Source organism: Leptinotarsa decemlineata, unplaced genomic scaffold (assembly GCF_025532065.1).
Source record: "Leptinotarsa decemlineata unplaced genomic scaffold, Ldec_3_MD MMD2_tig00026282_RagTag_RagTag, whole genome shotgun sequence".
NCBI classification, from domain to species: domain Eukaryota; kingdom Metazoa; phylum Arthropoda; class Insecta; order Coleoptera; family Chrysomelidae; genus Leptinotarsa; species Leptinotarsa decemlineata.
Window position 1 is genome coordinate 13,883,909 of NW_027412668.1, and position 25,108 is coordinate 13,909,016.

The window sequence follows — 25,108 nt, forward strand, 5'->3', positions numbered from 1 at the left end:
ACGTCAAGCAGTTATGGAAAGCAGAAGAATGGTGAAATTACGTAACAAATACTTAGAAAAAATAACTTAATATAGACAAGAACAACGGCAGATTTTCTATCTGGACGAAACTTGGCATGACACTCATGACTCGAAAAGGTGGACGAAAGGGTGGACTGATGGTTCGAGAATGTGTACGCCTAACATTCATACAATAGAAGAATCGCGACTAATTATTGTGCATTGCGGAGGAAGTAAAGGATGGGTTCCGAATTCTATGAAATTATGTGAAAAAGTGTATACCCCTGAGAATATTGCTGAAATGTATGGACAAACCATACTGAGACTTTCCTCCTATTTTTGTGTTTTCAATCCCATCGAGTTGATTTGGGGAAAATCAGGCGTAAAAATCATCAGGCGTAAAAATAAATTTCCACAATTTGAGAAGAAGGTAATAGAGCTAGTCAAAGAAGGAGTATCTAATATTACTGAAGAAATCTGGCAGAAAAGAATTAAAAAAGTAATTTTAGTTGAAAAAGACTATATGGAGATGGGGCACTTCCATATTAATGCTGGAAATAAATTCATTATTGATTCAAATGACAGTAATAGTGAAACAGAGATTATGGAAGAGGAATCATTATGGGATGATTCTTCCCGCTTGGGGCTTCGTTTACGAGATGGAGCTGTTACTACTAACAATTTTTCTCTAAGACGAAGATTTCTTATGTGCAGTTGAGCCGCTCAGAAAGTTTTCATTGAGATATAGTCATTGTGATGCGTTTCATTGAGGATATTTTTTATTTAGAGAATATTGGTATTGTTACGTTTTTCCCGTGGGTTTGACAATAATTGACTTTAAAATTGAGCTCAACCCCATTTCACTGCTACACTGACAATACAACACAAACAATTGAAATTTTTGAGAAACATTAAAAATTCATCGAATGAGACTGTTAAATATTTAAAAAAACGAATAGTGATAATTGCAATATAATTTCATTACATTCGTATTTTTTTGTGGGTTTACAACCTTCCACAATCAGGGGAATGTATTCATTTGCAGTTGAGATGTTTTTCAAGAGTGGATTTTGGGTTTTGAAAATGAAGAAGGATTTTATTTCGAAACGTCAATCATATATCTCTCGAATACTTTTTCCATCAACGCTGGTGTTCCCCAGAGATCTATGTTGTCTCCAATCCTCTTTCTATTGCATATTAACGATTTATTGAAAAAACCAAGAATCCAATATATTGCCTTGCTGACGACAGCACACATGTTTCGTCATTCCATTTGGATTTGGATGAATTGGGGAGAAAGTAACCAGGTTCAATTCAATGCCACAAAAACCCAGGCATCGGTTTTCTCCAAAAAGATAAATGTCTCCGAATTGTCAGGTCAGGCAATTCCACTTCCTGCTTCGATAAATTTGTTGGGGGGGTTGAAATGGACACCAATATGTCTTGGCACAATCATGTCGCTGGAGTTTCTGAGGCTGCTTCTCAAAAGCTTGGAACACGGTTCCAAACCAAAAAACTGTAAACACCTCAGCAACTTTTGATGCTTTATAAAACTCAGATCAGACCATCTTTGAGTATTGTTCTCATGTACGGAGCTTCGTCCCCAAGCATACCCTGAATCTGCTAGATTCCGAAAAGAGCCATCCCCCTGATTGGAGACGCGAACATCAGTTGGTAGTTTGGAGCATCAAAAAAAGGTTGGAGATTTTTCTCTCTTCTACAGATACTTTCACGGAAAGTGCTCTAGTGACCATTTGCCACCAAGAGCGCTAGATATAAGAAATACGCGACGGACTGTGATTGCTCATCGTTTTGAGTTTCATTCTTACACCTCGAACTTCACTGTTCAAGAACTCTTTCATTTGAAGAACTGCGTTTATGTGGAATAAACTTCCTGAGAACGTTTTTCCAAATGGATTTCATCTCCAGCGATTCAAATCCACTGTGAATTGCTACTTTCGCACAGGCACCGCTCTTAGAACGCCTCAATGATTTAGGCAAAATTTATAAACACAAGTTACTGACTAATTGAACTACTCGTATTCATTTACGTTTTATATTGTGGTAGGTTATACGCCCAGAAAACAGTAGGAAAAATTGAACCCCCTACAAAAAAAATCTTTCAAAGAATTATCACAATTTTTGTATAAACATTGATTCAGGTCATAGATGGCAAAACCTTTCTTTCATAAAAAATATGCATTGAATTGTGAATAGAATCCGTTACAACTTATTATAAGTATATAAAGAAGAGAGAAAACAATTTTAAAATGACGATAACAAAACATTCTTATTTACTTCATGAAAATGCTACAGATATTCGGAAAAGTATAAATTTTCATGATTTCTCAAAAGTAGTAAATAATAAATAGTTCAGAAATCATAAAATCCATTTCAAAATTGTCTTATCCATTACTTCTCGACTCTTGTTATATAGAGGATTCAAAATGTTGATACCGATTCCCTTACCACCATATAGGTATTGTTTTCCACCTCGTTGAGAAACTTCAGTTCGCTATAATAATTTCCTTCCAATGGAGATTCAGATTACTTTTCACTAACAGAGTTGCAAACAACTTCCTAAAGATAACTTTCACCATCACAAAAGTCCCTATATTTTTTTTATTTTAACATAGTAAAAACTGCCAAACAAAAGGATATGCTGAATCGCAACCATAAAATCGACAATAGAAAGAAGTTTAATCCTTGATTACTGCTGGCAAACTATTCGAGAATCGAGAGATAAAAGTTGCGTTACATTTGTAAGTATAATGTTATCCCGAAGCAAATGATCTGGAAGTTTCATGTAAGTTGTTTGACTTCAATAATAGAAACAGATTCGGTCGCAGAAAATGAGAGATACAACAAAAAAATACAGCGAGATAATCAAATTATCTTGTATGTCATAGAATAAACTGAGCAATACTCAATATTGTGGTAATGGAAACTGCCCTTATGAATTTTCTATTAAACTAGCGACCAGAGCTAGCTGGCTTCACACGGATAGCAGAACATACAAGGTGTTTCCTAACTACAGTACAAAACTTCAGAGGGTGATTCGTTGGGTCATTTTAAGGAAAAAAGTTCTCCTGAACATATGTCCGGAGTTTCTGAGATACAGGGCGTTGAATTTAAAAACCATATTCATAAAATATCATGAATACCCTTACATTAATGTGGTTGAAATTTGCTACAGTTATTTGAATATTAAGGCGCTCATTTAGGCCCAACTAGATTGAAATTATTAGGTCCAGTGGCGTCTCAGCGGGCAGCTCAGCTAACAATATTGAGAAAAAAAGAATGCCACTGACCTTTTATATTTTTAAATTAATCAAATAAAAAACAAATTTTTCATTGCTTGTGTTTTCTTCATATCTAGCTTCGTTTTAGAGAAAAAAATTGAAGCCACTTCGCATTTCATGAACACCTGCTTTGGAGACCAACTGACAGTGATAGTGTTGTCATCAGTGAAAGTCCGAGTTGCCAATTAGCAGTGATTCCATCATGAATGATTTCAGTAACACTGCAATGGCTGATATGCACTTTATTTATGGATTAGCAAATGGAAATTCGGAAGAAGCACGGAGAATTCACCAGGACAGATTTCTTAACCAATAGAACCAATAAGATGGCCACTGCTTCGGCCATCTTAGTGGCTCTATTTTTTACAAATTTTTTAATATTCTTCTTTTGTTACACAAAAAGTGACACATGGTTGTTCTTGTTTTTTTTTTTGGTAGTGTAAGAAAATATATCTCAAAAATTAATTTGTTCAAAACAAATTGTTTATTGAATGAATAAAGAAAATATAAATTGAAAAAAGTTTCTTTCAGAATATCACAGAGAAATAAAAATTATGGTTGAAAAAAATCGTTCCTTAATATTCATATTCAGTAGCAAAAAAAATTGTTTATCAACAAATGCGTTTTTAAGCAATAATTTTTTTTAAAGAAATGATTTTGTTTTGGAAAATCATAGTATTCATCTCTGATAAAAATAGTTTTGAATATCTTATAAATAATAAATTTGTTTATAACAATTTTTTTAACAAATAGAGCTATAAATTATGAAAAATCATTTTTATGTAACTCTAAACAATAAAAATACGAATAAATTTTCCACTTTTTACCTTTTCTTCGATTATTAATAACAATGGAAATCTTTTTTGAAGGCTTTCAAGAAAAGCTCCAAGAAGTGAACAAAATTTGAGGTTTTTAGTTTAAAAATTATCAGGGTTTTTATGTTAATTTGAACCTTGTATAAATTAGTTACTTAACTAAAGTATATGTAATGAAATAATCACGGGACAAAAAAATTTACCATGAATTTTTGTTTATTCAAGTGTATGTTCAAGGTATATGAATGGGTTAAAATCATTTTTATTGTTCTGAGATCGGTGCCCTTGGACAGAAGTTCCAAAAAAATATCTTGTGACCCAGAGTATAGGGTCTAGTAACTGTCATAATCATTATATCAAATTGAACCTGTGAATTTCTACAGAAACGTTTTTGCTTTGCAAAGTTTCATATTCAGTCGTAATAATATTTGAATATTTGATTCCATCGTTTCAGTTTGATGAGGACAGAGATAGTGTTTGAAATTATGAGAATCATGCACAACTAGGCTATCAGTGTATCGCATGATTCAATAATAGTTGGGAAGAAACGTTTTATATCTGTATACTAGCCTTTAATTTTTTTCATCATTATATCCGTTTGAAGGAAACAATCACGCTCATTTTTACTTTCAAACAACAGTTGAGAAATAATTCATCTTGAGCTAAGTGTTGAGTAACAAATTTGTTTATAGACAGCAACAATATCACACTTCAGTTTATGTTGCAACTCTTTCAACGAGAACGTTCAGCTGTACACAAATCTCACACAAATCAGTGCCATTTAGAAAATACAGGAATTATCACGTCTACTTTCTCACTTAATATTATTAAAGTTACCTGGGACACAAATTTGCCATCAACCATAAACGTGGAGTCTATAAGTGTCATTTTAAGAAACCCTCCATCTCGAAAGATGGAATCGTTGAGTTCATAGACTCGGTTGTGCAGAAGAGTACCGAAGTAGCATTTCACCGCAATCGACATTCAGCCTTAATACCGCTTGTGTTCGGTTCTAATTCCTCACCGTGAGGCACCCCTCTTTATCTTTTGTCGATAGGCGAGGCAGTTGGCGGTCCCCCATAAAAGTTTTACATTCATTTGTTCTTATATCAGCTACGATACAGCTGTTAGTAAGGCATGCGCCTCTGTCCTTGCGGGAAATACACAACATAACCAAAGATTTTTCGAACTTCTAACTGACAAATTTGTTGTTTCATAGTTTATTTATATTGCGAAGACTCGATGAAGGAAACGTGACGTGCAGCAAATGTGTGATTCATTCAAGTGATAAAAACACGTAAATATGGTCGGAAAGTGCGTTAATTTTGTTAATAACATGTGTTTGTGTTTTCCTGAAAAAAAAATGAATTTGTAATTAAGTTTCCTCAACATTATCACGAGAAGTGATGAAATATTGATTGAATATCCAGTAAGTGCGAGTTGTCGAAATGATAAAAAAGTCACAAATTGCTCTCTTTGACTTTCAATCAAAACGATGAGTGATTTGAGTTGATCTGAAGAAAACCATAAAATGCTTCTGAAGAAGCCACTGTAATGGGAAAGCCGGAAAACAAACCTTTGAAGAAAATGGCTGAACTTGTGACGGAGAGGCGAAAACCAGCTGTTCTCTTGAAAAGATCGAAATCTGTGAGATCTTCGTTGCGTATCTTCGGCGCGAAACTTCTTCAAACTCATCAGAAACACCACGAAGAACCCATTCAAAAAACCCCGTCTCTGTCTTCCTTGAATTCGTACAAAAGAACGTTCTCTTATGATGACAAGATGTCTTCTATGACCATTTTACCCGACTTCTATGCAAAAGAATCAGTTAACACCATCTTGAAAACTCCAATGGTGAAGTTTGAATCCAAGTACAAAACGAAAAGAGAGAAAGTGAAAATTACCACCCCGCCCCTAGTTATAGCCCCAAAAGCTGCCCAATTGCTTCAAATACCTCTCAGAGATAATCCGGAACCTCTGAGCTTGGAGTACGATAATGTATTTTTCAACAATAATATTGATCTACCTGAAGATGTCATTAGTGATCAGCTTGACTCTAACGTCGATTACAGACGTAAAGGTTTCCACAGAACCGCCTTAAGACTGTCCTTAGCCACTACAAGAAGAAAGAGGACTGAAATTGAGGCAGAGTACACAAGTAAGTGTTTGTATGAAAATTATTTTCCTTACCCATGATACAGAATCTAAAATACTGAAAATGAAAAGTGTCGATGATACCAATAGTCGCCTGAAAATTATTATAATTCAGTATTTACATGAACGAGTTTCTTTCATGACTTTTGTCGACTATTGAGTCGATTATCCAGAATTTACACTTCCAAATGGACTTGGGATGACAATGACAACAAATACGTCCTTCAATGCCTACGAACACCTATCTAGACACCTTTGTAATCCAAATCAACTTGCAGATTCTCCAATACATCAAAGTTTTTAGCACTTTACACTTTCAATTTTAATAATTATCAGCTATAAATCAATGTTTAATCTGGCACATTGAACTTCCCTTGCATATCATCTCTTATGATATTATATAGTGGTTTATTAAAAATAAGGAGTTGATATTAAGTACTCGCAATCTCGAATTAGATGAGAATTTTAATTTGTAACATTGAAAACAATCCTCAGTGGTAGTAATACCTTTTTATAAATTACGTTGTATAGCGTTCTTATGAATGATATCGATCTATCGAATGGTCGAAATACGAACAGAATGGGAAAAAGTAATTTTTGTATAAATCAACATTCCTATGATTGCCATGGAGTTTCGGATGGACTCTTTCTTCTTGTTTATAATTATATAAGAAAAACAGGGGACTAATTGTTTTCTGATAGGCGTCAGTCCATTCAACCTAATGTGAAGGTATATTCGAGACTGGCTTGAACGTTTAAAGTCCATTTCTTTAGATTTATTATTTTGATGTCTATCGCCTTACTAGATCACTTCACGTACCGCACTGCAACGTCCACTTCACTGTGTACTGTGTACGCTTGCATCCAGCGTTTAAATATCGCAATGAAACATCGTAGAATTTTCGCCGAAGTTCTATAGACATCGGTAGCATGTTTCTTGCTGCTTCTAGAGCGGCAGGTAACATTGGACATTCCCACGCTCTCAGCTACGTCACGTTTGGTTTACAACAACATCAACCGGCACCAATAACTAACGTTAGGATAATTTTGAAAAAATACAAATCCAAGCCATACAGGACCAGAAGAGTTCATCAACTCAGACCAAGAGATTTTGAACGTCGCATGGATTTTTACCGGTGGTTAATGGAAAGTTGTAACAAACTGAGTGATTTTTCGTTGAATTGTGCTTATGTGACCAGTACTGGCATTTTCAACCGCTATAATTCTTATACTTGGGCACAACAAAATCCTCATTCTATTGTGGAGCAAAGAAGTTAACGAAGATTTGGATTTATTGTACGGGCAGGTGTTTTCAGGGGTACAATTATCAGCCCGTTCATTTAAAATAGCACTCCCACATCTAAGAGGTATTTAGAAATTTCAAGGTAAAATATTAAACCCCTTGTTGATAAAATGCCACTAATGTAGCTCAGAAAATGATATTTTCAGTAAGACGGGGCTTTGCTTCACAACACTGAAATTTTTACCAATTTTTTGGCTGCAAATTTTGGTCATAATTGCGTGGAATTTTATATCGATACACTTTCATGTATTACGTATTGTTGTATTCTTGTTCATGAACAATTCTATAACGAATATTTGGAATACAATCTAAATGAAAAAAATGTGATTCAAAATTCATATGTTGGAAAGTAGTTATTTTGGTTGTCTATTTCTTCAATTTAAACAATGTGTACGTTTTATTAAAACAACGATAAAAATAAAATAATATTAATATTTAATAATATTAATATTTGGAAGAAACTCCTATGTATGATGTACAATTTTTTTAGAATGATAAAGAAACAGAAAACCAATGAGCTCTTACCCAAAATGTTCAATGCTTGATTGGAAACCAGCTTTTCATTTTTGGAGTAGAACGCTCACATTTTTCATTGTTTCAATGTGAAACAAATCGTAAGAACGTAATATTCTGAAATTTCTCACAATATATAAAGCGTGAGATTTGCAATAGGAAAGTTGTAAATTTGAATAGACAAACAACGAACGTTTATTGAAACATATGTGATACATTGTTCTCATATCATGCTTATTATGCAAACGTTGTGTGTGAAGCAGATCTCCAACATAGACATAAATGGGATTACAGTTAACGCGGAATTCATGACTGAGACTTATTTATAGTGGATCTCATGAAAAGAATTTCCGTTCCCCATAATTCCTTCCACTGAAATAATATAGAATATAATCTTTCCCAACCCCAGGATCCAAATGATCTTTATGACTTGTATCTTTATTGCTTTACCTGACTCTTCAATCATCTTCTTAAGGCACTGAACACTCCGATCATGTTGAACTTTTTCAACATGCTGAAATTTCGTTTCAATTCAAGTTTTCCAGAACAAAAAATAATATGAAATCTGCATTTACTCAAACAAAGCCAGGCAAAATGTCAAGAACATCAGATATGCCATATTTCAAATGTATCTATGGTACGTGTGTGAATTTATCCACATCCACAAAGTACACTGAGAAAAATATATCGAATTATTATTTTTTCATTTACCGACTCTGCGTACACCTACAATTTTTCAATATGATATGCTTATTGACTGATTTAGTGAAAAAAAAGACACATCCTAGTTTATTAAACTGTCTGAAGAGGTGAAAATAGGGTGGAAATATTTTAAAAAATCGTAACATAAAAAATCGACTTTGTACACCGACAATATTGAGACATGTTATTGCTCATGATCTATTCGACAGAAAAAACTTCATGTCATAGTTTTTCGAACCATCTGAGGGGGTAAACATGGGGGGAAAATATCAAAAAATTTCTCAACATGAAAAATCGACTTTGTAAACCTACGAAATTGAAATAGGTATGTTCTTCCTGATGATCTATTCGACTAAAAAACTTCAACGTCATAGTTTTCCAGGACGTCTGAGGGAATGGAACTAAGACGTGAAGTTTTCTCTGTAGAATAGATCATCATGGATAACATATCTCAAACTTATAGGTGTACACATTCTACGAGTCTTTTGGAAGGTCCGATTTTTTCAATTCTCCAACCCATTTTCACACCACCAGACGGCTTGGAAAACTATGACGTATGCTTTTTTAAACAGAACATAGTAGGTGTACAAAGGCGATTTTTCATGTTACGATTTTTTAAATATTTCCACCCTATTTTCACTCCTTCAAACAGTTCAGTTAAACAGGACGGTTCTTTTTTTTTCACTAAATCAGCCAATAAGCGTATTATATTGAAAAATGGTGTAGAAAAATAATAATTCTATATTTTTTCTCAGTGTACTTTGTAGATGTGGATAATTTCGCACCTGTATCTATGGTCACGAATCCTAATGAAACGAGAGCACTGAAAGAAACTGTTCACAAATATTTAATCGAACTGGAAATATTGCAATGTGTTCAAATAAATCCGATAAAAATTTCGATTCGATAATTTGAAAAAAAAAACATTTTTTTCAGTAGAATTTCAATATTCAGCATGGTGTATTATCTTCATTCAATTTCAAAATATTTCGAACTATTATTTTTGAACAATTTCAAGAGCACTCTTCGAAGATTTTAAGGATTCGAAAAAGGAGTGAAAGGTAATTCTCGAAACGTTGAGAGATTAGTTATAATAGAAGTTTATAAAGAATTTGTCATGAATAATTTAACCGAAATTGTCGATTTGAAGGTGAGCCGACACTCTTAATCAAATAGATTCAAATTTAAACTCCATTATTTTAAATAATTTCAATTGAGTTTCATTCAAACGCAGCATTTTTTGCAGTAATCAGCCTTCAGACTGATTTATTTTAGATTTTAAATTCATTTTCCAGCAATTCGAAGCTTGTCCAGAATATTTTTAATTACCATTTTATAGTAGGGGAGCCCAAGATGCAAAATGGGGATTTACTCGAGCGTCATAGAGACATATTAGGTTGCAAAGCTCAGATAATAAGAAGAAAAACATTTTATATAATACATACTCTTTCATCGATGAGGGAAGCGGCTATAGATTTTTAAATATGTAAAAAAATACTGTTGCATGGACATACCCGAGCGCGTCAGATATTTATAGCATCAATGTCCTACGTATTTTAAATAATGTTCGTATGTTAATCTGATCATTTGCATGATGCGGGTGGTTGTACGTAAGAGTTAAAAGTGAAAAGAAAAAAAATTCAATCGACCCCGTCAGATTTTCTAAGGGGGTGTTAAGTGCAACTAAAAAAAAGCTCTCATTCAATAATCTGACGATTTCAATCTGACGCAAACTCGCGTTATGCTTCATCTTCATGTTCTAGGCGTGCTGTCTCATAATGTGACGATTATCTAGAGGAGTTCGCCTGATTTGACAGAATTTTTTTTTTATTTTTTTTAAATCATTGAAATTATTCAATTGAAAAGCTCAGGAAATAGCATGCAAATAAATGAGTGTATGTTTTTTGAGTAGTATTTATGAGAAAATATTTTTTTTAAATGCTCAAAAAAAAATTACTTTTCATAATCAATTCCCTGAAAGATTGAAAATAGGCAAAGTTGTACCTATTCACAAAAAAATAATAAACAGTTGATGAATAACTACAGACCCGTAACAGTAACATCAGTGTTTTCAAAATAAAATAAATGAAATAAAAGAAAGCAAAACATTAGAGATGTTCAAAACAAAGATTAAAAATTTTTTAGTTCTGAATGCGTATTACAGTGTTGATGATTATTTAACGTAAGTGTATGTGTGGTGTGTGCATGCGTTTTCGTGTGTGCTTCTAGTTTTAGTGTAGTAGTTTATAATTTTAGCTTTACTGACTATTCCTAATACAATTACTTATAAAATTGTCGAACAGGAAAATAAAGGATTTGATTTGATTTGATTTTGATTTAATTGATTAATTAATCATCATCTTCATCACGAACGAGTATCTGTGATCAGCTGTGAAGGCGTCATGGCAACAGAATTCAGAGTGGGGATGGAGTGAGAGATAAATAGATAGAGAAAAAATGAAAAAGGTATAGAAACTCGGAGAGGGAAATATGGGTATCACACAGCTGCACGCATTAAACTTTATCGACGCATTTTTGTTATTTCGGCTTGGGGAAATCATCAGATTATATATTTTCCGTTATCCTTGAATTATTTCCTTCAAAATGAAAAAAAATAACTACCCTCGAGAATGTCGAAATGACGTTATTTTTTTACGTCACTCTCAAATTGTCAGATTACTGGAATATACACTTTTTAGCATGTAATTAACTCAACCTACCTTAATCTGAGGCGCTCGAGAATTTCGGATGATCAATTTTTTTTTTACTAATCTGATCCTTTATCGTTCAGGGGCGGCCTTATATATGGGGCTCATATTTGGTGGAGGTACTTAACCGGGTATAAGGTATCCCCCTGTATATTAATCTGCCGCGCTTTAGTAAATCCCGAAATCCCCGCTTGGGCTGCCCTATTATTATCAACCATGTTCATCCACGTTTCTCGCACGTAGCTTACTAGGCAAACGGATATGTGGTTGAGGTATTTCATCAAATAATAAATAAACAGTTTGCGAAGCATTTTAAGGGGAATCATTTCGGAAATCTGATCATTTTGTTGTTTATACTTTCTCAACTGGAAATGACACTGACGTCATTTATGACTACAGATACATATCAGAAATCAAAGTACACACTGCACTCTCGATCTTCAGAAAATAAGAAGAATAAAATTTCTCGTTGAAAAACTAACATACGTCCATGAATTATTTACGTCAGATATTCAGATGTTTTAGACATCACAAGAATGTTTGAATATAAACTACTTCATTTGAGACTTCAGCAGTGTCGTTGTTACCATTTACCTTGATATTTGATATTTGAGAGCATAACATTCAGCTGTGTAGTTTGGAACTACCAAGTTGATATATCTTTTTTTATAAGATCTCCATCCCGGCAAATTCTAGTAGTAATACATTGTTTTAATTACGAGGCAACATACCATAATTTTTTAAAGCTCGTGCACTGCCACTTATAGGAAAAATTACAATGAAATTACAAGAATTTCATTGGACAGAGAAAATTCTGTATTTCAAACACACTGACCCTGACATATTTTGGGAATCATATCCTGAAAAAGTTTTTTTATTATGCTTTATGGAATGAAAGTAAAGCATTTTTTCAACATTTCTGGTTATACCGGAAATTGGTACTAACTTCCTTATTTCAAATGTAACACCCCATATATTTTTACATTTTGAATACCTGAAATAAGTCTAACGCGAGTTCATATGATACACCATATACCAAAAATGAACCGTTCTCGAAATATTCAGTTGCTCACTCAAAAAAACTAGGTGATTCCCCATAAGATTCAATTGTTTGATAGAATATATAAATCAGTTATTATTGATTCATCAAAATACTTCATTCCATCGTCTTGTACGAGTAACATTTCCAAAATATTATACAAGGTATTTGGTATTGATGGCTAATTCTGAAGATATGAAAATGGACGAAAAACGTTTTTTTCAGATAGAACATCCTGTATTCTAGGATAGTTTTGAAATTCCGATATAATTCTGACTCATTTTCATGAAACATTCCCTATATAAAAATCAACCTTTCACGAAATATTTCAGTTATTTTTCAATAAAACATGTCCACCATACAACAACGGGTTATGAAACATTAATTTCAAACACTGTATAGTAGTAAACAAAATCATTTCCAAAAAAGTTTACGTAAAAACAATTCCAGAGGTTTATTCTACTGATAAGTCAGATAATCAAAATTATAAAACTTCAACATATTTTGTACAAACATCAGAAAAGTTGGCTTCATTTTTGAATAAATAAGATATTAAAATTGTATATCGGACAGGTAATACGTTAGGAAAGTTAGTTGAAAATAATAAAGACAAAACATCCAAATTCGAGAAATCACGAGTATATAAATTAAATTGTGGAACTTGTCCTAAGGTATACATTGGTCAAACTGGAGGAACATTTAGGAATCGCATCCAAGAACATCATATGAGCAAGTTCAACATATTCAAATCTTCTTTTGGAATAAAATCGTATCTTCAACAGAGATGAAATTTTACACATCGAAAATGAAGGTACAAAGCTTGATTACTTTGAAGCAAAGAAAATCAATAAACTTGAAAATTCAAACATTTTAATGAATGACCAATTGGATTTAAATAGATCACCATCACTGAACTTATTTTCTTAGAAACCGACATTGTATTATTGATGTAGAATTGATATAAAATAGTCTAGGTAATCATAATTTGGGGATTTACCGCGGGTATATGAAAGTTGAGTAGATGCTTCAGGTAATTATGATCACAGAAGTACCTAAGTAGGTATCTCCCACTTATGATTACGTGGGATATATAAAAATCAGACTATAAAAAAGGAATGCCTATCAGTATGTCATGTCGTGATATATTTTTCGAAAAAAAAGTTTGTGGCGATCAAATCGTAATGTGTAGTTCATGAAATTCTTCTTACTTGTTGCAGAATCTACATATCCGTAATGCATGTATGTCCTCATACATAATAGTACATAGGAGGCAGATCAGGGGAACGTGCTGGCCAAAGGTACAGCCCATTATTGACAATCCACAGGGTTTGACATTTGAAAAACCTGAGTTTTGGCCCATTAATACACCTTCAAAATTAGCCATCGGTTCCGAACACCTTGTGTAACTTTTTGGAAATGTTACTCCTACAAGACGATGAAATAAAGTAGTTTGATGAATCAATAAATGCTTCAAATAATGAATGCAGCACAGCAAATATTCTACCAAAATTTAAATAATGAAATAGGTATTGAATACAATTCCTACGATACTGAAATACTGAGAATTTAGAGACATACATTTACTGAAAGAGTTGTCAACCCCTCACCAAATGAGCTTCATTCAAATAATGAATGATAAAAATAGAGTAAATATTTGAACTGGAAGAGATAAACGTTGATTTTCCAATAATAAATTCCATATTATAACTGTCTAATGCACTAATAATAACGATTGACAAACAGTTTGCTTTTACAATTATAGGGGCATTATCAATTGAAATGGTTCACCTACTACGTGTGACTTTATGATAGACCTAGCATTGTTTGATTTGTTGACATACACAGTTCTTCCGGTGAATTTGAACAAACATGTCCTTTCGTGTATGAGAATATCGATTAGTGATAAAATGGCAGGTATTTCATCAATGCTTCGTTTTCTTTTTCTAGTCACACATGTAGAAACTCTTTGTATAGTTGATTTGTGCCGCATATTATTTCTCTTGATATCCTGATGATTAAAAAAATTGAGTGATAAAAACCGTCCTGATGACAACTTGTCTAGAAACAGTGCTCTTGTTCTGGTGTGAGAAAAAACTGTTTTCATTACATTCAATATACACCAATTTCTAATATCTTATGAAACTTCAAACTGTTAGTTCATGAAGTCCAATAAGTATTTTATTTGTTGCTTACGAAACAACGGTAAAATTTGAAAACAATTTGTCTTTTTCGAAATCGTAAATCTGAAATTTTCGTGAAGTAGGTAACTTAGCTTAAAATCTCTTAATTTTTAATTGTCATTGTTGTTTTTTGTTTAATTGGTCTATTTTCTACTTACATTTTATTTCACTGTGATTTATTTCCGGGGTTTTTTGCTCAATATAATTGTTGTTTTCAACTATTCCTGTTAGAATAGAGTAGACAGAATATTTTATTGGTGTTAAAATGAACATCAAATTCATACAGGTCAATACATCACAGATACAGAAATATAACTTATAAATCATATAAAAAATATCGAAGTAGTTACGTAGGTTTCACAATGTCAACAATTTAAAATTTCATTTTCTCAGAGACAAATACAATAAATACAACATTCTGAAGATTACATTTCATTTCAAATCTACTATTAAGGAATTCATCGTAGCTGTAGAAAGCTTTGTTTGTTAAATAGTCTTTCAATATAATCTTCAGTTTATTTGCTTTTAGATTTCTGATAAGGCAAGGTAGTTTTACATATTGTCTGGTTTCCTTGTATAGTGATTATATACATTTCTTTGAGTTTTGTATTGACTAATATTTTCACGCATATAGACAATGCATTCGTATATATCTTTATGAAATGGTCATGATATTGAGATCAATACATTTTTGTCTGACATCGGCATGATACCCCACGTTGGAAAGTACACGCATTGCTCTTCTCTTAATGCCAAATACTCAGATGGGGAGTGTCCCTGTATTATTATCGCGTACATACAAACTGATTGAATGAAAGCTTGAAAAGTCATCATACAAACTTTCTGGTCCACTACTGATCTAACATTTTTTAGAAGGTAAATGCTTTTATTAACTTAACTGGCTACATAATTTACATGACAGACAAACTTCAGTATGGGGTTCAGGTATACTCCCAAACAATTTACTGATTCTGGATTTTTATATATATTATTCTGATAGATGGAGAAAATCGTTGATTCAGTTTTGATATCATTTAAATTCAGCCGTTTTGAAGTGAACCAGTCTGATGCTTTGGACATTGTAATGGCCATACTATGGGAAAATATTCAAAATTTTCCTCGGAATTTGTAAAAGTCGTATCGTCAGCGTAGAGTACTAGGGAGCTATGAGCTAAGGCATATTTGATATACATTAGGAACAATAGTGGATCTAAAATTGAGCCTAGGGGTACACCGTTTCTGTTGATTGTTTCTTCTGAGAGAGTGACACCGCAAAATGTTACTTGTCTTCTATCTTCCAGGTAACTTGAGATCAGTTTCTTAATTGATTCCATTGAGGCCATAGAATTCAAGTTTTTTCAGTAAGATTTCATGTGATATACATTCAAAGGCCTTTGACAATTCTAGAGCCGAATTGTTCGTTTATCAACAGGATGTTTCCTTCAAAGAAATCGTATAGCTGATTGTTCAGTAGGAACTGGATAGAACTGGAACGAGCGTTATAGGTCTGTAATTCTGAGTGTCCATTTTATTATCTTTTTTGAAGACAGGTATGATTTTAACAAGATTGAATTTAGTTGGATACACTCCTTTTCTAATGCTTTCATTGTATAGTTTGGTTAGAGGAATGATTAATACATTTTTCAGCTCCTTGATTAGATTGATGTTCAAATCACATATACATGTACAATGTTTTGATTTAAATTTTTGTATTGCATCTCTAAACTCTATGTATGTCACCTCTCTGAACCAGAACGTGAGATTGGGATTTGCTGCGTTTTTAAAATATTGTTCAAATTTGTATTGGTTTTTTCAGGGAATCCAAATCATTTTATATAATGTGAGACAATGAAAGTCCGAACTAATGAAATTCATAATAATCACTCACTCGTATTTGCTTGTTCGTAATTTTTTTGCCAAAAGAAATACCGTAATCATGCCTCGGTCACTGTATTCACCAGATTTGGCTCTCTGTGACTTTTTCCTGGTTCCATGCTCGAAGACATCCATGAAAAGAGGGCATTTTGTGACGATTGAGGAGGTGAAAACTGAATCGCTGAGAGAGCCTCAGTACATACCCAAAAGTGCATGCCAGATTGTTTCGAGGATTAGAAAAAAAACGCTGAAACAACTGTATTATATATGAGGAAAATACTTTGACGGGGACAAAATTGATGAATAAATAAATATTCTCTGGGAAAAATTAAATTTCACCTTATTTTTTCCAACAGGAAAGAAAGTTTTGGCTTTGAGCTTCTCGTAAAAATATTTCCATTTCAATTCAGAGAAGTTTGGATTGTTTTTCACTAATGTGTTGGAGAAAAAAAAGCAGTCGGTATGCTGTAAAACTGAGTTAGAATAATGTTTTATGAACAGTTTTGATATTTGTGGAAATTGAAGAGAAAGTTTCTCGTGTTGTACTATACAGTAGCTTCTTTAGATAGGAAATCGCGGAGGAAGCTGTTAACAAACACATTCCTGAATATTTGGGATGCCTCAACATGGATTCTGGAAGCAAATATCAATAGGCGACATTCTGACATATGTCATGTACCTTTGATATAATACAATCACGAAACACGAAAAATATGTGACTTTGTGAAATCAAATTACATTTCAGTATAAAACAAATAATGTCAACGATAACATATCTAACAAACTGAATAGGTACTTCATTCCATAATTCACATACATGTTTGTATCATGTCAACTCAATTCAACGGGAATAGGAGAAAAACAAAATTAAATGCCGATATATCAGTGAAGCTACATGTATATTTCTCATACTATTTACCAAGAATATTCCAGGTGTTTACAAAGCATTTATTGAAAGACATTCATTCAACCGGAAGTTATGAAGGGGTCTTTATCTAAGTCTTTGTTTGCTCTATGTGATGAGAATCATAAATGTATTCGAAGAAAAAAGGGTCACTTTTTCTAAAACGCTGATTCCACTGATGATATCATAACAATTTATATACATTCATCAATTCAGAATTGTGAGGCGTTATTTTTTAATAACATTTTTGATACATAGTTCTGCTCTTTTTTTTTCAAAAAATGTCCACAAAAAATTATTTGATAATTATAAACACGTTATTTTTAATTTGAGCATTCAAAAGGCAGGTAAAGAAGAAAATCTCAATTTACTCACAACTGAATTGTTTCAGATGCACTTTCCTTTTGTCTTGTCATACAGTTATTATCCAATTCATATTTCTTCGATTTCTTCGAAATCACCTAAATAACTGGAACGTGAGTTCAAAATTTTTATCGTTTTGATCTTTTGTGCACTCTCGCTAAATACATATTGAGTGTTCTGTGGCAACCTGGCGAAACAACTGGTTAGGTCGATTCAATTCAGTTTATTCGAGATTTTTTTTCATTTGCAAATAACCGCATCGACATCATGGCTATTGGCAGTGAAAAAGATATTTTTGAGCAATAACTTCAATAATTAAATTTATATGATTTGTAAAATACATGAAATGAATGATTTATTTTGAGAAAAAAAAATGAGAATTTTCAATAGCTGTTTTAATTATTCAATTAAATTGCATATCAATTAAATTCTTCCGAAACTCGAAACATCTAATGAGCTCAATGCTGGAGAGCGAGTAACTTTCAAGCAAGTGACTTTTTTTTCATGCAATTCATCAAAACTCACTAATAAGATTCATTTTGATTTTCAAAATGAAAATTTAACACAACCACGACTCGTTTCCTCAAGCAGAAACTCCTTTTAGAGAAACACGTGTCGAATATAGTGAAATTCAAAATGAATCTCATCAGTAGGTTTTGATATGAATTTCATTAAAGTATGTACAAGGCCAGTCAGTCATTCAAGCAATTCATCAAGCCTCAATATTATAGCCCTGTCATATATTTGCTTTCTTTTTTCAACAACAAATATTAATATTGATACATTGGCTAGTGAAAAACTGATATTACGAACATGGTTATGTGTCCATTACAAATCACTAGTAAACATTAGTAAACTGTTATTCTACGACCTCATTGGTATTTTACGTTCCTGGAAGCAGAGAAAGTGCTTCAAAACAATTTTTCCTGTTTTACCATAAACTCACAATATCTGGATATAGGGAGGGAAAACAAGAAATTGTATAAATCCCTACATCTCTGAAACGACTGAAAGCATAAACAAATACTCACTACTCAATAACGAATACGGTTCAGGATCAATTGTTCAGAAATTTAGATATACTTGTGATTCATCACCAGACAACGCTGTTTCAACTCCACCAGATCTCATCAGTGGAGCAGTGTTGAACCACCGAACTATCCTCAGAAGTACAAGCATGAAAGTGAAGTTGATGACGTCTCCTTCTACGAATATGCCATCTATTAGATCTATAGAAGACTCAACTCTTCGAGTATCAAAACAAACTAGGCTTTCCAAGTCAATCAGTCGCAAAGCCAAGTTTCAACGTCGATCGCCGAAAGAGATTCGTCCCCTACTTCCTTTGCAGTTTTCACTGCAAAGCAACTAGATGGACTTAGATCCAACAACAGACAGTGCAGTTTCAATCTACAAGGTATCATCAGTCTTGCTAAGCTAAACCACTTAACAATTCCAAAAAGGCAAGCCTGAAAGTGAAGATGATGATATTTCCCCCTACGGAGATGCAGTTTATAGAATCTACATTAGACTCGATCCTCGAATACTGAAGAAAAACTATGCTCTCCGAAGTGATGAAGACCTCAGTTATTATTATTATCATTACACAACACAACAAAGTTTTTGTTTCGGGGTTGGAATTAGATGATTTTAATGTATTTCCACGTGTTAAAACCGAAAGTGACCATAAAAATTATATATTAGCTCTTGTTTTCAAGATATAGTATCATTATATTATATGCTATCATATATTATATCAACAAATGAAATATTTCATCACCAACAGTTGGTACACATGTTTGTTTACATAACACCCCTCTCATCAGCTGTTCTTAAGTAGTAAACATAACCTATGTGAGTTTGTCAATTGTACGCACGTGGTTGCTATTGAAATTATCGTGTGAAGTTGATTTTTAAATTAATTTACTGTGCTGATCTGAAATGCCTCGAAAGTGTGTGAATTCTGTCGATAGCTTTTGCTATATATGTGGTGAAATAACATTTAAGGCTCAGAAACGTAAAATGACACCTATCGTTAAGACAGCCTATGAACATTATTTTGGTGTGAAAGTTGGGGACCAAGATAAATCATGGGCTCCTCATATATGTTGTAATTCTTGTTCCGTCATATTGCGAGACTGGCTGAAAAATAAAAACCGGGCAATGGCTTTTGCAGTACCTATGGTTTGGCGTGAGCCTACCAATCATACAGACGACTGTTATTTCTGCTTAACTCCTCCCATTAGGCAAGGTTTATCTATGAAGAAAAGAGGAACGGTTAAATACCCTGATCTCCCATCTGCTCTTCGGCCTGTACCACACTCAGACAATTTGCCAGTCCCTTCTCCACCCCAAAACTATGAAATTTTAGAGGAAGGTGATGAAGACTGTTTAGAAGGAGCAACCCATCCTTCTACATCCTATGACCCTGATTTTGAGGTAAGCGATAGGTCTAGTGATCCGCACAGAATTAGTCAAGCAGAGTTGAGTGACCTTATAAGAGATCTTCGCTTGTCTAAGGAAAAGGCTGAGCTGTTAGGGTCAAGACTACAACAGTGGAATCTTCTAAAACATGATGTGAAAATATCTCAGTACAGACAGTGTCAAAAAGATTTGCTTCCTTTTTTTGAGAAAAAAGAAAACCTCGTAGTTTGTTCTGATGTTAATGGTTTGATGGACTGCTTGAATTTGGATCACACTCCATCTGAATGGAGACTGTTTATAGACTCTTCAAAACTAAGCTTAAAAGCTGTACTTCTGCATAATGGAAATCAGCTACCCTCTATTCCTATAGGTCATGCAGTTCACATGAAGGAAACGTATATAAATATGAAAACACTTCTCCAATCAATCAAATATGAACAACCCAAGTGGCACATCTGTGGTGATCTGAAAGTCATTGCTATACTCCTAGGAATGCAATTAGGGTTCACCAAGTACTGTTGTTTTTTGTGTCTGTGCGACAGTCGGGATAGAAAATCTCGCTATAAAAAAATGAACTGGCCTACACGAGACCTAAACCCTAATGAGAAAAATGTAGTTTTCGAGCCTCTTGTGGATCCTAAGGATGTTCTCCTTCCCCCATTACATATTAAGTTGGGACTAATGAAAAACTTTGTGAAGGCCATGGACCAGGAAGGACAAGCTTTTAAGTACTTGAGAGCAAAGTTTCCCAGGTTGAGTGATGCTAAAGTCAAGGAAGGCATCTTTATTGGGCCTCAAATCCGTGAAATCGTAAATGATCCTGCTTTTGACATGATTTTAACAGGAAATGAAAAAAGAGCCTGGGAAGCCTTTAAGGGGGTTGTACATGGGTTTTTAGGTAACAAAAGAGATGATAACTTCACAGCATTGGTTAAAGAGCTTCTTCAAGCTTACCACCAACTTGGATGCAACATGTCCTTAAAAATTCATTTTCTTTACTCTCATCTTAATTTCTTCCCACAAAACTGTGGAGCTGTGAGTGACGAACATGGAGAAAGATTCCATCAAGACATTGCCTTAATGGAACAGAGATATCAGGGCCGAAGCAATGCTTGCAGACTACTGCTGGTCTGTGTGTAGGGAGCTCCAGAAGTGTTTTATAAAAGACAAGCTAAACGACAGCGATCTTACAATGAATCGGATGGACTTAATTGAAATTTGGTGGTACAAACTTCTTTTATTTGTCGAAACACTAAGAATAATGTTTTTTTTTTTATTAATTTTGTACTTAAAATATTCTAAAAGAAACATAACAATATTGTTTTATGTACTTTCACTTTTCACGTATAGTATAACTACTCTTTAAGATTAAGTACTGTGTATCTCAAAAACCAGAGCTAATAAAAATTTTTCATTGTTATTTTCGTTTTTATCACCCCAAAATTAGTAGAAATTGACTAATTTAGTGTAGGAAACATTCAAAAAATATTTTTTTTGTTGTGTTGTGATTAATTCACAGGGGATTGTCCTCACTGGTATTTGCTTCCTGCACGGGATACATCCAAGTGGGGAAAAGGTTATTTATGTTAGAGGCTGTAAAAATTTATGGACTGTGTTGCAAGTTTTGATTATTACTGCTTCTTGTATTTATAGGTGTTTGTATGGGTAGATGTTAATTTTTTTGTGGGTTAATACTGAGCGATTGCATTGTAATTCGTGTGGTTGACATGATGGTACGTATTATTGCTATACGTTCTTGTGTCCATTTATGTGTTTTTTCAAATGTTTTTCTTGTTAATTCTGTTTATTTTTTGCGTCTGCTTGAGTTGCTATAATATGTCTATGAGTTGATTTTCGGTTGTTTGAGTGTGAATGTATTTTTTGGTGTTCTCTCGGTCTATCTGTGTGGAGTATTTTTGTTCCAGTATAGTTTCTTTATTATCATTATTAAATTTGAAATATCAACTTGGAAAATATTATCACTATCATTATGTAACCTTCTATGTTTTATCGGTAGAGTTGAAACCGGCATGTTTGCAGAAAGTTGCATCAATATGATGTACATAATCACATGACCTGTTTGATACTGATCATTTTCGGATTTTCCAGTCATGGTCTGCAGGTTTTTAGATCTGTTTTTATGTTTACAACTACGACAGATATTACCAAAGTCGATAAGGCAATGGTCGAGGTGATCTGTCTTGCTACGATACGCAAATGGAGAGTGGTCCTGACGTGTTCGCAAATACAGGGTGTTTATCAAACATTGGACTATTCCAAAGATATTTTGTCCCTTGATGATTTTTGATAGGGCGCTTTGTTTCGAAGATGTGAAGCGAAAAAGAATTTCGAAAATAACAATTTACTACTAAAAATTACATGTTATGTTTTTTAATCTACAAAAACTGTTGAAAATGACTACCTCCCCCCGCTCGGATGCAAGAATCCAATCTTCTCGTCATCAACTCCTGAACTCTTTTAAAAACACCAGGATCGTTTCTGATTGCGTTACACCCAGCAATTATTCGATTTCTCAAATCTTCCACATCATTCACTGGAGAATTATAAACTAATTATAAAATAATCCAGGGAGTTTGAATCCGGTGATTGAGCAGGCCATAAGTGGGGTCCACCTCGACCAATCCAGCAATCTCCCTATGTTGGATGTTGTAACATCGTGTATAAACCGCATTGCATTTCTTGTAACCAACGGTACATCCTCCAGAAAGTGAGGTAGTAGAATTATTAGATTTTTTATTATTTGGTAGGTCCAGTGTATCACGCTATACTTCCATTTCGAAATTCTTTTTCGCTCTGTATCTTTGAAACATATCACCAAATCAAACATCAACGAAGGACAAAATATTCTTAGAATAGTCCGAGAAATAGTCCCTTAATTTTTTGCTGCATGTTTATTGAATACCCTGTGTTTACATTGCCAGTTCAATCTTTTTTTTAGCGGTCAAAATTATTTTTATGTTTATGGATTTCTAAGGCACCCCTGTAGCGTCGCAGATGATACCCTCTGTATCTGAAGCTTGCATTCGCTTAAAGACAACATCATGAATGCCTTCTGAGGGAGCGTGCTCGTAATTTACCAGTTTGTCTGTTTGGCCATAGCCACAACTCATTTTATGCTCCGTCAAGCGCGTTTCAATGCTTCTTTCCGTGGTTCCGATATAGTAGTAGCATCAACTACACTTCTGGTGTATTTTATGATTTCCTGGGATCTCTAGCTAACCGGTGACTATTCTCTATTGCTTTCATGGATTTGAAAATAGCTCCAACTACATGTTTTTGAGAATCCTTCCAATACGGTTCGTTATACCGCTTATGTCTGACAGAAACATTATTCCATTGATGATCGGCTCCAGAACCACAATGAATTATTTCCGATTGTGAGACAAAACTTGCTTGATTGGAGCCTCACTGTAAACATTTCTCAGAAACGCATTCTTCCAATGACACATTCCATCTTGTAGCCCTTCCGGTTCACAGATACGTCCTCCTCTCTGCACGGTGCTGCAGATTACGATTAGAGTACCTGTTCAATCATCGTTCTATGAGTTTGTTTTCTATATACATCATGCCCCAGTTAGCCATTCTCTGATCTTTCCACCCAGGAAAGTGATTCTTTCATCCACTTCCTTCTCCATTGTGAACTGGTTTGGATTGGAAAATAAGTGGACGTTTGACTTCCACTCCCATCATGAATGTGAATACGTCAGGACCACTGTCAGTGCAAGTGTTGCTGCAAGATAGATCACATCGTCCATTGCCGCATCACCTTTGGTAGTCTGCCGCAGTTTTAGACGAAACCTCAAGCCTATAAACCTGCAGACTACGGCTAAGAACCCCGAAAACAGCGATTGATAAGATTATTCATAGTGAATGCTGATAAAACAAACACTAGTCTTCGGATTCCTCATGAGAGCGACTACATTATCATCCTGCACGATATTTCCATGACAGGGGCCATCATTTTATCCTGAACGTATTTACTTCCTCACATAACAATGATATAAAAATCAGATAAAAATAAAGTTCTCTTCCACTTGAACTACCCACCGCGTGGGCGAATAAAATAGTATCACGTCTCCCCAGAGAACATCTCCACTTTACAAAGGAATGAGTGATACGTCTGACAACTGTGTCTCGGGAAAAGTGAAATGTTTTTTCTTTTAATTTCATTTCCGTTTCGTGGCATACTACCGTTACGAAAAGAATTACATCTAATCGAATAAAATAGTTTTTTCATTTTTGTCAAGTTATATTATTATACTTGGCTGAGAAAACAATTCACTTTTTCCACGTATTCCTTGGGAATACTATCAGACTTTATTCCCTACAATGTTTATAGTAGAAAGGAACGAGCTCCTTCAGAACGTAGTAAATTGAGATTGATTTTTTTCAAGGACAAAACACAAGCACTACAGAAAAATCCTTAAAACGCTCTCAGAGCGGTGCCTGTGCGATAGTAGTGATTCACATTGGATCAAATCCATTCGGAAAAACGTTCTCAGGGAGTTTATTCCACATGAACCCAGTTCTCCTGAAATAGTGAAGTTTGAGGTGTACTGAGTTGGACCTCAAAACGATGAGCAGCTACAGTATGTCGCGAATTTCTGATATGTATCCTTTCTTGGTGGAATCAAACATGCCAAGTCACTTGAACACTTCCCATGAAATTATCTATAGAAGATAGACAAATCTCCAACCTTCTTTCGATGTTCCGGGCTATCAAGCTTGCACGTGATGTTCGAATCCAGTAACTTCAGGGTATGTTTGGGAGCGGAGCTCTATATATGAAAACAATACTCCAAAGAAGG

The 25,108-nt window shown here is 34.1% G+C and overlaps 2 protein-coding genes across 5 annotated transcripts in view; both read left to right on the forward strand.

Annotated features, from left to right (window-relative positions):
* LOC141484586 (uncharacterized) overlaps positions 1-5,418 on the forward strand; it is a 36,766-nt gene extending 31,348 nt beyond the window's left edge. The window contains exon 4 of the mRNA XM_074179556.1: positions 5,337-5,418. Coding sequence (XP_074035657.1) covers positions 5,337-5,418 — 82 coding nt within the window. The remainder of the gene's footprint in view (positions 1-5,336) is intronic.
* wake (ankyrin repeat and fibronectin type III domain containing protein wide awake) overlaps positions 1-25,108 on the forward strand; it is a 199,830-nt gene that overhangs the window by 66,952 nt on the left and 107,770 nt on the right. Inside the window, exon 1 of one of the 4 annotated variants that reach the window (XM_074179850.1) lies at positions 5,259-6,275. The exons of 1 other annotated variant lie outside the window; for it this stretch is intronic. In XM_074179850.1, coding sequence (XP_074035951.1) covers positions 5,672-6,275 — 604 coding nt within the window. In that variant the 5' untranslated portion in view covers positions 5,259-5,671. Of the gene's footprint in view, positions 1-5,258; positions 6,276-25,108 lie in introns of those variants that run through there. 2 more of the 4 variants (XM_074179849.1, XM_074179848.1) reach the window with 2 other exon arrangements.